The sequence below is a fragment of the Panicum virgatum genome, chromosome 5K, assembly GCF_016808335.1.
Source record: "Panicum virgatum strain AP13 chromosome 5K, P.virgatum_v5, whole genome shotgun sequence".
Lineage (NCBI taxonomy): Eukaryota > Viridiplantae > Streptophyta > Magnoliopsida > Poales > Poaceae > Panicum > Panicum virgatum.
In genome coordinates, this window is record NC_053140.1 from 6145622 (window position 1) to 6158795 (window position 13174).

The following is a 13174-nucleotide window of genomic DNA, read 5'->3' on the forward strand; positions in this document are numbered from 1 at the left end:
GAAATCCGAAAAAGCAAAGAACTGCCCCGTCCACTCCAATGAGCATTATTCTATCCTGATTATTGGTTTTTTTTCGAAAGACCTATTGTTTTTTATCACAGGCGAAATACGTTTGCCTGAAAATGTGGCAACAGATATTTTACAACAAGATGGCTTGGCGCATCTTGTTCTTCCACGACAAGACAAGCGAGATAGCACATTCTAAAACGTCTGAATGCTATCTACAGGCTTGGGCATGGGCTCGTCGCGCAGGAAGTGCTCGAAGAGCTTCAGGCCTTGCCGCGGACGGTGGAGGGGAACCTCGTGCCCCGCGCCGCGGATCGTCACCAGCGTCAAACCTTTGTAAACTTGGCACCATCTAGCAACCTATATAACAAAGATTACATTACACCAGGCTAAAATTTGCTTTGAAAATAAAGAAGCTGGTTAATCTGTCATTGTTGCTGTAGGCCTCTAGAGTACCAGTGTCACCGACTTACCTCTTCATCGTCGTACCAAGGATACCAGTTTGTGACGGTTGGTAGAGAGAGCGCATCGATGGAGTATCTTGTCGCGGTTAGGGGGACAACAGAATCAGCATCACCACTGCCAAATTGTCCAATGTAAGAGATTAAAATCCACTCATTTACCAAATCAAAATGACATACCACCCACATAGTATGATCAATTTATCTTGATTTGTTATGTCAAACATTCACAATTCTGCCACTTTCAAATGTTCGGAATTCAGTGGGCACCATGTTCACAGCAGAAAACGTACCTGAAAACCCATATCCTTATGCCTGCAGCAATAAGTTCACGGTAAATAGGAAGCATGGACTTCGGTGAATCTTTCCAATAGTCAAAAATTGGATCACTGCAAATAACCAGTGGTGTTTAGTGCAAAATATTAAGAACAGGCAACTTTACTGGTGGCCAAACGGAATAGTTGTGACCAAAACAAGATGAAACAAGCAGAACAGACCTGCAGGCTACCCAGGCATATGGTATTCCAGTGACATTGGCATGCAAAGCTTCCTGCACCTCAGGTAAGTTATAGTACTTTGTTGCGTAGTTCTCGGTGCAGGGATCATATCCTCTCGGCAACCAGGGCTACATTTGAAATAATATGTTGTTAGGAGATAGGTCGTCGCACTTATACGCCTCATAAGTTATTATACTTTCAGAAGCGTGCGAATAATACAGTAAATAATCTCATGATGGTCAGAAGAACCTAGGGAAAATCCAACGAACAGTACTACCATCAGCTATCAGGAAAAAAAAAACAAGTTTCTGTAGCAAAGCAAGCATACCATTCTTCCTCTTATCAACCTGCGCTTGTGAAGTGAAGTCTTCTTACAAGTAGGCGTGTAGATACTGTACGCATCAATATTCCCTTGCTCAGCCTCAGCGATATCGTAGATCTTGTCGCATTTCTTAGAGGGGTGCTCAGCTGAATCAAACTCACAGGCTAATCGCAAGTTCTCATAGGTTTCATCAGAGATAAGCCCATGCGTCCACCAATACTCAAATGTGCCCATGTAGTCATGGTAGTCGTCAATTACCGCGTTTCCGACCTAGAGCATCGACAGAACACCAGATCATTTGTGGCCAGAAATGAGCAAACTAATTAAGTGAGCATAGAAATATGAGCTCAAGAAGTTCTGACCATGAAGCCTTTGAAGTTCAGGATTGGCTTTCTAATTCCTTTGTTGTTCCGGTACACTAGCTGAGACAGCTGAGGCACGTAGTGACCTGAAAAGGTAGCCAGTTATCAAACAGAGCTCGAGGAATGTAAATGTGATCACTGGGTAAAGCTAACTGCATAATCCCCATCCTACAGTCGACCAATTTTCACGGCAATTCAGAATTCACCTGCGTAGCTCTCTCCCGTGATGTAGAAATCGCGATGCTTGTACTGCGGAAACCGCTCCAACCAATTCACCAAGAAATTGTACGAATCATGAGCTGCACAGCAACATCGGTAGGAGGTACCGAGGTAGCCGTAAGATCCAAGTCACAGCGACAATATAAGAATGGAAGTAGTACTGGCACCAGACAAGTTGCCGCTAACTAAATTACTCCCGCAGCTCACCTGTCTTGTTGTCACCGGCGGTGTACAGATCGGCCGTGGTGTTGGAGTAGGAGTAGCCGACGCCGGCCGGCGAGTCCAGGAACAGCATGTTCGCCACTGCAACCAGACCAAACAACCAGTCCATCCCTATACCCGTGAGCAAAACAAGCTACACGTTTCCCGATCAAGGGAGGCGAGCACGAGCGCGTGACCGATGAAAAGGAATCGGAACCGGACCTTTGTTCCAGGGGTAAGCGTTCAAGGAGAGCGACCTGCCGTCGGGGTTGATCCGGAAGGCGCCGAGCTCCTCGGACGCGCCGTAGCCGACGGAGGAGCACCCGGGCCCGCCGTTGAGCCAGAGCACGAGCGGCGCGGACTCCGCGGGCGCGCCGGCCGCCTCGATGAGCCAGTAGAAGAGCGCCCGCCCCGCGGCCGCGTCCGCGGTGACGTACCCGGAGTACATGGAGAAGTTGACCGGCGGCTGCCCCGGCAGGCTGCAGATGCGGTCCGCCTCCGCCTCCGCCGTCGCGGGCGCGCCGAAGCATGACAGCGCCAGCACGGCCGCTGCCAGGGCCGCGGCCGCCGCCATTGGCGCTCGCGGCGGGTCAGTGGATGGCAGCTCTCACTGATTGGGGCGGAGCAGAGCAGCGGAGCAAGCAGAGTGGTGAGGAGTGGGGGAGAAACTGGACTGAGCGAAGGGAGCCAAATAGCCAATGGATGGATGGAACGGAATGGCAGCCGAGAATCGGGGCGAGCGTGGGAGGCATGGAGTGGTTGGTTGCTTTTCTCCCGCTGGTTGGTTGGATCGTGTGCGGCCTCTGTGCTTTTTCGTCAGCTCGGGCTCGCCTGCGCTGAGCTCAATGATTGCCGAGGAATTTTTTTTTCCATTTCCTGGCAGGCGACAGCAGAACAATGTCCCTGACGGGCCTGACCGGCGGACCCCACTTCCGCACGAATATTGAGGAGGATCAGACGGCTCACAGCGCCGTCGTCAGAATCCCAAACCCCGGCCGCACTCTTCAGTCTTCACCCCTCTTCCTCCCCTTCTCCTCGCTTCCCTTCCGCTCCAATGGCGCCCCTCCTCTTCGTCCCGCGCCCCGCGCCGGGCTCCCAGCCGGCGCCGGGGCCCGCGGCGCGGCTCAGGCGGGGTGCGAGCACGATCACCTGCGGCCCGCGCGACAACCGGGGCCCGCTCCAGCGCGGGCGGTCGCTCTCCACGGAGGCCATCCTCGCCATCCAGTCGCTGAAGCGCCTCACCGCCGCGGATCGCTCCCCGGCGGCGGCCTCCGCGGCGACCGCGTCCGCGCTCGGCCGCCTCCTCAAGGCCGACCTGGTGGCCGCCATGGCCGAGCTCCAGCGCCAGGGCCACTGGTCCCTCGCCCTCGCCGCGCTCCACGTCGCGCGCGCCGAGCCCTGGTACCGCCCGGACCCGGCGCTCTACGCCGCCTTCGCCTCCTCCGCGCCGGAGGGCTCCGGCGACGACCTGGACGCGCTCGTGGAGGCGTTCCTGGAGGAGAAGGCGCGCGGCGGCGGGTTCGTGGACGGGGAGGAGGACGTGTACAAGCTCACCAGGCTGCTGCGCGCGCTGGTGGCCAAGGGGCGCGGGCGCGCGGCGTGGAGGGTGTACGAGGCGGCGGTGAGGAGGGGAGGGCTCGACGTGGACGAGTACGTGTACAGGGTGACGGCGAGGGGGATGAGGCGGCTGGGGCTCGATGAGGAGGCCGCGGAGGTGGAGGCCGACCTCGCCGAGTGGGAGGCCACCATCTCGCCGCCCGCCAGGGACGTGCTCGACGAAATGCGCGCGAGGGAGAAGAGCAAGACGAAAGCCTCAGCCTCAGCCTCAGCCTCAGCCTCAGCCTCATAGGTTTTTTTTTTTTGACAAAAACGCCCAGAGGCAAGCTTTATTGACCAAGAATAGTTACATCATTGGATATCAAATGGAAAATTGCCGGGGGGGCGGGGGTCATCGTCCAAATAACAGATTGACTCTGTTTGTTTCAGCTATAAACTTGGGCTCAAGATGGCTAGTGATTTTTTTTGGGCTAGAAGGATGAGTGTTCTCGGCTACTGTAGCTATGGTGAATTTTGGTGTCTTGTGATACATATGTTTTAACGTTTATCAGAAATCATACCGCCACTTACAACAAATGCAGGATATATACACTTGGAAAAAATAGGCATTGCAACAGTTTACTTGGGCAGATGGCCGCAAGACAAGGGAAACAGCAGGTCCACTTTATTTCAGCACTTCTATTTGACTATCGTACAACATGCCCAAGCATATCGACAGTTTACTTGCACTATCCATAGGTCACAGTCAGTTCACGCTTTACACACTCACATTTTCCAACTACAGCCTCCGATGCACCAGTATCAAGGGCTAAAGTACACGGCCACTATTCCAATTCGCACATTCTTCCATTTAGGGATCGCGAAATTGCATTTCACATTTTTAATGTATCGGAGGATTTGGCTTCAAGTTTACTCCGATGTATGGATGGAACCAGGAACTCAATCGAGGCCATAGTCTTCGCCAAAGTATTTGTCGACCAACCCGTTGGCTAAATTCCTCATCAGCTCGTTCTCATGGAACTGAAATCTCTCCATAGCCTCGATGCCGTCCTCCCTCTCCACGAGTTTTGGACCTTGCCCATTGGGGTATCCCCTCATCACCTACAATATTATCCAGTTTAAGTTTAATCTGTGCGTGACTTGATGAAAGACAACATCAAGAGTATTGAAGTTCCAGATTCTCTCACCAGTTCCAGGAACTGAAGCCCAAGCCTTGCGCTCTCTATGTCAGCAGATCTCACCAAATTTATAAACCCAGGAAGGCCCCCATCATTTACGATAGCGGCCAAATGATCCACGATTATGTTTGGGGGCCCAGCATTTCCTGCTGGGACAACACACAGATTGCCCAGAGTGTATGCTGCTTCCCTGCGGATGTCAAATTGTGCAGTCATGAGGAGGTGCATCAGCAAAGGCATTGCCTCACTGGCGAAAATCAATTTCTTGTGCTCGAAACTGCCTGCTGCAATATTTGACATGGCCCATGATGCCTCCTATATAAGCAGTCCACTAAATTGATTAAGAATCGTATATGTTTTCTTAAGTCAAAACTATGGAAAAATTAACCAGCAGACAAAAGCATACCTTTTTGAGAACCCTATTGTCACTCTTCAAACATTTTATAAGACTTGATAAGGCTTGATCTGAGAACATATAGTCAGTACTTGGAAAACTATGACATAATTCCGGAAGACAAAATGTGTATAATTTCAGGCTAACCTGTGATACTGTTTCCAACAATTAGGACTGAATCAACCATGTATCCATCACCGGCTACAAGATTTCCTAAACTGCGAAGTACCTAATTTGAAATAGAAGAGTCAATCTGTCTGTGTTGTGAAATCAAATACATTTGTTAGATATTTATTAGCTGCATAATTTACTGGTAGTTGGATGAAACATGATCCTTAACTATAGAATATAGATTAAGTGCAACTCTGTTAGTCTGCAAATCATCAGCATCTTTATCATAACATCGTGACAAATATATCTCATTCTATAAACCACCGATCATTTTGCTGGGCAACAGTGTGTAAATGACGTTTTTTATTTCAGGCAAGTGCCAAAACTGTGAATATGTAAAGGACCGATATGTGATGGAGAAAGCAGATTATACCGGAATGAGTAACTGCAAGTTCTCAGATGATAGGAGGCGTCCAATCAGCAATTGAGGCACCGAACTTCTTACTATTAGGCTGGTAGCTTTTTCTGAAAGTGCTGAAAGATAAACCACTACCCACGCCACCTCAGTTGCTAGCTCTTCATCTCTGAAGGACCCAAAACCACCCATCGGTAGTAGTGATGAGCAAAGCAATATTCCGGTTAGTTATGTCACTTCTTCAGAAAGCTCAACACAATACAAGTACCAGGATTAAAGTGCACAGAGAACATTGTGCCTAGTGGCAAAAAAAAAAAAAGGCATCACAAATGAAAAGATCGAAAGATCGAAAGGAAATAGTTGCTATAATATGCCCAAGTGGAAGGAAGATAAGCCAGTGAATCAATACGAATAGCACCCTAAGTAGCTATAATGTTCCGTATGTTACGGAAAGGAGAAGAGGAGGACTGAACTCTGTATGTCTATTGAATTAGGCCCAAAGGGCTACATATACATGGGACACCCCAAACCCTAGAATAGGAAGATACAATACTACCCTTGACTATTGACCCTTATACCCTTAACACCCCCTCTCAAATGCAACGTGAATGCAATGTCGTTGCATTTGGAGAGTTGATACTAAGCACTAAACTAAAACATAAACATGAAAATGATACATCCAAGGTCCAAAATCAAAGATGTCATCGAAGCGTGCAACTCTTGAACTTGTCAATGTAGAAAATGCTCCTCCACAAGAGGGTACTGCCTTCACAACCGTACTTCAGCAAATAGCCCGAGTCTTCACAAACCAGTACGTCGACTCTTCAACATGAACCTTGCTTTGGAGATTTTGAACTTGACAATAATAGTGAGATGTGTCAAACCAGCCAAAGAGAGGATAGAGAGATCATTGCTGCAAAACGGCAAGCAGGAGGATGACATGATGACGACGACAAATAGACAGCCATTGATCATGACGTGGAGCAAAACGGGTCCGAAAGGGACCAAGAGGGCATTGTCGCACCACAATGATGATGATGTGATTAGCTAAATCGACGGGATTCAGCTAACCATAAAACAAGACAAAGAAATTGGCTCTGATCTGACAATGAATTTTGTGGACACGCACGGCATTGACGAACTAGCTGTGAGCAATTGGACTTGGATTGACATGGATGCAATGCAACAAAGGCAAATGACACTAATGCTAGCAGCAGACTTGGATGGAAACTGATGGAAATATGACACAATATAGTAGATACTAGCAGCAGCAAGCAGCAAGCAAAAGCGAACTATGGATGGAAGCAGCCTAGCAGCAGACAGATAGCAGTAAGCACAATCAAAAGATAAATTTCAGCAGCATAAGATGGATAAAACTGTAGATAAGTCACCAATTTGAACCGTTGCTACTGAAATTAGAGATGATATCACAGCAGTAACAAATGAAGCATCTCAGCCCTCACAGCCCAACCAGAGATTGTAGTGTAGGCCCAAGTGCAGCTGCACCCATGAACGTGTGGCCCAACACCAAAAGTACTTCTTCCAGTGCCCTCTATCCAAACCTGAGCAGCAGCAGAACAGAGCTCTGCCCAGAGGCAGAGCAACAGAGACAGACGGGCGGATGGCGGCAGGAAGCCGCAGGGCATCAGGAGGGCGGACAGACGGGGATGAGGATGGCCGCGACAGGCCGCGAAGTGAAGACCCGCCTCCAGCAGAGCTGCAGCATGTGGATCCGCGAGCGGAGACGAGGCGGAGGCGGAAGTGGAGGTGGCCGCGACGGCGGCCGCGGATGGAGCGGCCGGCGGCAGCGACGTGCTGCGGGCAGCGGTGGAGATCCGCGCGAATGGCGCGGATGGGGGCGCGACGGCGCGGACGGGAGAGGACGGCGCGGACGGGCTCCGCGCGACGGGCGCGGATGGATGGCAGAGGGCCGGCGGACAGGGGCCGCGCGCGCGCAGACGGCGCGCGGGCGGCGCACGGACGGGCGAACGGACGGGCTGCCGGGGAGGCCGTGAAGGTGAAGCAGATCGACGACGAGCGGGTGGTGGACGAGCTGCTGCTATGCCGCGGAGGAGGGCCGGCGACGACTGGGCCTCCTCGATCTGCGGCCGGGAAAGCCAAATCAAGGTCTGGCGGCACTCGATCTGCGCCCGAGGATGACGAATCGAGGGCCGGACGGGCGGATGGTGGAGATCCGAACGGCGGCTGCTGCTGCGACTCAACTACTAAAAAAAAGAGAGAATGGGTTTGGGGCAACCGGAGGAGATGCTGCCGCCCCCGGGAGCAAGTCGAAGCTCCCAGGGGCAGCGCAGCGGGGCGATGAGGGTGGCGGACCGGATCGGAACCTAAAGCTCTGATTCCATGTTACAGAAAGGAGAAGAGTTGGACTGAACTCTGTATGTCTATTGAATTAGGCCCAAAGGGCTACATATACATGGGACACCCCAAACCCTAGAATAGGAAGATACAATACTACCCTTGACTATTGACTCTTATACCCTTAACACCGTACATAAGCATAAGATCAGGGAGCATAACTGGACCCATTTATAATTTATAGTGATTAAGGAACTAACATGAGAACATCCATATCCCAACTTTTAGAAGCTCATTTTAATTGAAAGAGCAGGATAATAAATTGAGCACAATAAAAAGATGTTCATTATGTAAAACATACGCTTTCTCCAAGTTCCGTATGATTGCATTCAGCACACCATCAATGCTAATAAGCTCATTCGCAGCCTTGGGATCAGGCCCCTGGGTTATAGAGAAACAAATGTTTTAGTAAAATGATGCTAGGCCGGAAGCTACATTCATATATGCCAAGCTGATCCATTTGGCAGTGCTTCATTTTTATATAATATCACATCCTGGAACCCATAGAGGATTCCAAGACCAGCTAGCAACACAATGTTTTCTATAAGCTCTTTTTTTTTTACTTTCCTCTTTCTCTACATTTTCTTAACTTGTGATGATCACATAACATTCAAACAGCACTAGTTCTTGAAAAAATTGGAAATAGCATCTAAAATCAAGAAAACCAACAAGTATTACTAACCCATGGGGGTTTTTTATTGCGGTGTGGTTACTGCCAAGATTTGAAACTTATAGTGTGGAGCAATTTAACTTGTATGACCACATAACATAAGCTAGACAAATGTTTTGGAAATAGACCTTGTACGAACCACAAAACATAAGCTAGATAGATGTTTTCGAAAGAGGCCTAAGCTTCTCAGTACAAATATAGATTAAGTTTCAGTTGGGGGGAAATAAAGCTCAAACTTTACAATCTAGTAGCATTATTCTTGAATGGGATCAAGCTCATCTTAAGTTTGAGCCTATGCTTAAGTCCTGTTCATTCCTAAATGGTTAAATATGACCCTGGTAAACTGATTCTGTGACATAACAAGAGTTAAGACGCACAATAAAAGCAAGGGAGCTCATCAACGCAACCTTGATAAGATTTGACAATGCCCAAGCAGCAGTCCTTGCTGTAGAACCCTTGTTTGACAGCATTAAACGAGCAAGGGGCCACAAAGCACCTTGAGCAAGTAATTTGCTTCTCAGGTCTGCTCCTTCACCAGCAACATTACCAATGGCCCATGCACATTGCTCAGCGACAAGTGTGGAGCTCTTCTCTAACCAATATACAAAGATTACAATTTTTAATAAGTATATAAAAAACCAAGGAAAACCAACCTAGTCATTCTTTAGAAAAACACTATGTTATAAACGACTAGAGGCAACTATCACACCCTCATGGAATGGAAAAAATAAAAATTATTTACATTTAACCAAGAATAGAGAGCAAACTGACCACCAAGGTGAGCAATGAGCAATGGTAGAGCAGGCAGTAAGGACTTAGTTTCTTCTGGTTCCCCCGCTGCTATGTTTGTAAGGCACCAAGCAGCCTCCAGCAACTGCAGGGAAAACACACATGATTTTGATAAGAGAAAGATATCAAATGGGTATTTTCATTAACTTATCAAGTACCATGTGAAAGATCAACGTCCGACATTGTAACAGGAAACTGATAATAATTAATAGGTAAGGAATTTCTTTAATGTTAATAAGTAAGGATTTTGGCAGGTAAAAGTGAAAGGTTTACTCAGTTTTGTAGTACCATTACAAGTATACAACTATTGAACAATAAGTGGAACAGGCCCAACCTGTTCATCTGATGATCCAAATGACAGATACTGCACTAGAAGAGGTATTGCTCCAGCTTTAATTGCTGCTTCAACAGGAGGTACTTCAGACTGTGACAACAAACGTCTTAAAGCACGAAGCACCTCTATTTTCTTCTTCTGAGCTCCTTTTCCCCTAAGAGTAACCAAAAGCAAATAGTGAATACTTTCTGATATGTGCTTCTATATTTGTCAGAGAGAGAAAGTTACAAGCACTCAGAGCAAGCCTTTCTCTGCTTACAACATATCAATGTCAATATTCCAAGCAGAGAATCTAAGCTAATTTTTTTTGTTTATTTAACAGAAAAGGGATGTCTGACAAATGACGTGAAATTTGGTTGGTCAATATCTATGAACCATAACAATGGCAGCCTAAGGTTATGGGATCTAAGAGTGAGATGATTAAGAACATGCACAAATAATTCTTCCCATGCACCGTAAACAAAAACTGTATGATGAATCTTGATCAAATGTGATGGAATACAAGTACAGAACTCAAACATAGAGTAACAGGACAAGTATACTATCAAATAATGCACCCTGATCAAGGTTGATATTAACACGAAAGGAAATTTCAATAGTGGAAACATACTGTGGTTGATAAAGGAGATTTCAACTCTACAATATTCAGATTAGTAAATAATATACCGAGAACCATGTTATATTAACACACAAGGATATTTCAATAGTGGAGACATACTGGGTTGATAAAGCAGATTTCAATTCTTCAACAGCTTGAGCCGTCTGGGCTTCAAGATTTGCTTTCTCCTCATCAATAACCATATCACCCTCTTCCATTACAGTCTCGTCACTGCCAGAAAGAGGAGCTCGACATACACGCTTTGCACGCATCAAGGCTTCTCTTCTTTCCTTCCCTACTGCAATAGCATGTTCCCTCCTCCGGCTAGATGCTGAATTGTGCACTGCAACCAGACAGCGAACTGATGAAAGGATAACAGATATAACAACTATCATCATGCTCCAAAATAAGTATGATGCACCAAAATACATTATTTTTATGCATATGTTGTGACATTATTTTTCTGCATATGTTTATGATAGCACAGAGTTAACCTAGCATAGAAACCTACTATATCACACATTTGCTAGTCAAGAAATAAACTGTTACTGTAGTTCGAATAATCATGTATGGAAACTTTAGAATATAAACTTGAAAACATGGCGCTAAAATGGAACTGATGTAACAGCTTGCCCTGATGACCAGAAATATAGGTTTGTACTCTTAGCCAAGGTAGTAAGCAAAAGTGAATTTCAATTTATACTAGTACCCAACTACTCTCTAATTTTCAGGCACACATGTCGAATTGCTGTTCCTCATGCCAATTCACCAGGTTTCGGCTCCTCTAGAAAAATCACTCAAGTGCTTCCCACCTTGATTGCCTACTGAAGTCTTTACGCAAGCACGCACAGTAAGGGGCATTCCGCCACTCCCATTTACTATTCAACTCAACCTACTAATCATCAGTTCTACCAAACACTTCCCGAACCTTGGTCAGGATATGGTTCCTCTTGTAGAAGCCCAAGCCAGGAAATTTCGGGCTCGTCGGACCTCATAACCTGAGCAAAGGAACCGCCACACGGGCTTAAGGGGGGCGCGGCTAGGGCTCGGGCCACGACCGTGCGCGGCAAGTGCCCGGTGAACGACAGAGCCACGCAAGCGAGAGGATACACTAGGGGAGCGTGCGCAAGGTCAAACTCAAACCTGAGGACTTGATGGCATCTCGATGGTGCTGGTGCGGAGAAGCGGAGGACGGCGAGGCGGAGGCGCTTCCGTCGGCCATCTCTGAGTTCCGGCGGCGGAGCTCGTCGGCTGCGTCTTCGAGTTTTTCTTCCCCGGTCTCCCCTCTCTGCCCCCGGATTTGGAGGTTCTCGGCCGCTCGGGCCGGGAGTAAAGTGGAAGTACTACGTGATCCAATTAGATAGAACATGGGCCCATAGAAAATCGAGGGCCTCGGTGGCTTTTTCTGTTTGAACGGCCCAATGGTGGGCCTGACCCATATCTGCCAGTAGCTGTTACCACGGTGGCCCAGTTGCCCGTCGGCAACCAAACCATCCCGACCGGGGCGCGATTCGCTATCGCTTTAGGTGACGAGCCCCGCCAACCATCGCCTGAAGGCGCCGAAAATTAATTTCTACACAGTCCGCACCATCAAACCTCCACCATGGGTCCAATCAAATTTTAGCCCAATCAAAACTCAACACGCAACAAATATCTATGTATAGTGAGCACATGCACATGCAAAAGAGACAAATCTCTTTACGTCATCTATATGCAAACATGTTGAAGATTAAAAAAATTAATAAGTCTTAAACTGTCTATCTAAATAAAATTCTAATTGTACTAGTATCTTTCTTATGACAAGATCTTCAAAACAAAACCACACTTGCCTATATTTGCACGGTATTTTGGAAAAAAAACATTTTTCTAACACTAAATAATTATTTTTGGATACTGGGAACAATTACTTTAACAACACGAACAGATGATTATTTTGTACGAATAAAAAATTAAATATGACGAACAAATAGTAATGGACTACGAACAAAGTATTAAACATCATGAACATTTGATTGTATAGGATAAGTGATGGAAAATGAATATTGAGGAGAAATGAGTCAACATCACCAAATACATTAGTATAAAAATAAATAAATAATTTGATATCATGAACAAATTAATTCTAACTCTTTTAACATGTGCAGGTGCAATTACGCATCACTCAAGGTGATAGTTCAGCTGAAGCATATGTTTTCCGCCGTTGGGCTGGCCCTTTAATACTGTGACTGCACCTAAATAGAAGAAGTTGTGTGCATACATCAATAAAAAGATAATAAAGACGATGTCATCCACGTGCATGCAAATTGGAAAATTAAAAAAGCTGTAAAAATATTTTCAAAACTGAGTATCCAAATTAAATTTAAGGCACAATTATTTTTTTGAAACAAAATTTTCAAAACAGGACCACACTTGTCTATAATTGCACGATATTTTAAAATAGTTTTAGTACTTCTACAATAATTTCAAATTATGGGAACAAATATTGTAACAACACGAACAAATAGTAATATATAAGGAACAAAAATATTAAACGGGGTGAACATTTGACTAAAAAGGATAAATATAAAAAAATAACATCATGAGCAAATGAATCAATATTGTCAAACAATATAATCTACAAAATGAATAATTAATTTAGCATTGCGAACAAATTAGTTACACACAAATATGAAGAACAAATGAAT

General features: G+C 46.4%; 3 protein-coding genes across 4 annotated transcripts; 1 reads left to right on the forward strand and 2 right to left on the reverse strand.

Annotated features, from left to right (window-relative positions):
* Positions 1 to 4: 4 nt before the first annotated feature.
* Positions 5 to 2807, reverse strand: LOC120705923 (serine carboxypeptidase II-1-like). The gene is made up of 9 exons (XM_039990485.1): positions 2291 to 2807; positions 2075 to 2170; positions 1855 to 1947; positions 1649 to 1734; positions 1293 to 1556; positions 965 to 1092; positions 761 to 856; positions 480 to 585; positions 5 to 366 (listed from the first exon to the last, which is right to left on the reverse strand). The coding sequence occupies exons 1-9, from the start codon at positions 2640 to 2642 to the stop codon at positions 202 to 204; spliced, it is 1386 nt and encodes a 461-aa protein (XP_039846419.1). The 5' UTR covers positions 2643 to 2807; the 3' UTR covers positions 5 to 201.
* A 94-nt stretch (positions 2808 to 2901) lies between these two features.
* Positions 2902 to 4201, forward strand: LOC120705924 (protein THYLAKOID ASSEMBLY 8, chloroplastic-like). The gene has a single exon (XM_039990486.1). The coding sequence runs from the start codon at positions 3123 to 3125 to the stop codon at positions 3915 to 3917; it is 795 nt and encodes a 264-aa protein (XP_039846420.1). The 5' UTR covers positions 2902 to 3122; the 3' UTR covers positions 3918 to 4201.
* A 63-nt stretch (positions 4202 to 4264) lies between these two features.
* On the reverse strand, positions 4265 to 11822 carry LOC120705921 (importin subunit alpha-2-like). 2 transcript variants are annotated; one of them, XM_039990482.1, is made up of 11 exons: positions 11634 to 11822; positions 10611 to 10851; positions 9893 to 10046; positions 9541 to 9643; positions 9177 to 9361; positions 8401 to 8480; positions 5742 to 5892; positions 5345 to 5426; positions 5210 to 5268; positions 4813 to 5118; positions 4265 to 4726 (listed from the first exon to the last, which is right to left on the reverse strand). In XM_039990482.1, exons 1-11 carry the CDS (start codon positions 11710 to 11712, stop codon positions 4565 to 4567), a joined length of 1602 nt encoding a protein of 533 aa, XP_039846416.1. In that variant the 5' UTR covers positions 11713 to 11822; the 3' UTR covers positions 4265 to 4564. The 2 variants fall into 2 exon arrangements, with proteins under 2 accessions (XP_039846416.1, XP_039846417.1); XM_039990483.1 differs by having other exon boundaries at positions 4274 to 4726; positions 10611 to 10833.
* Between the last annotated feature and the right edge of the window lie 1352 nt (positions 11823 to 13174).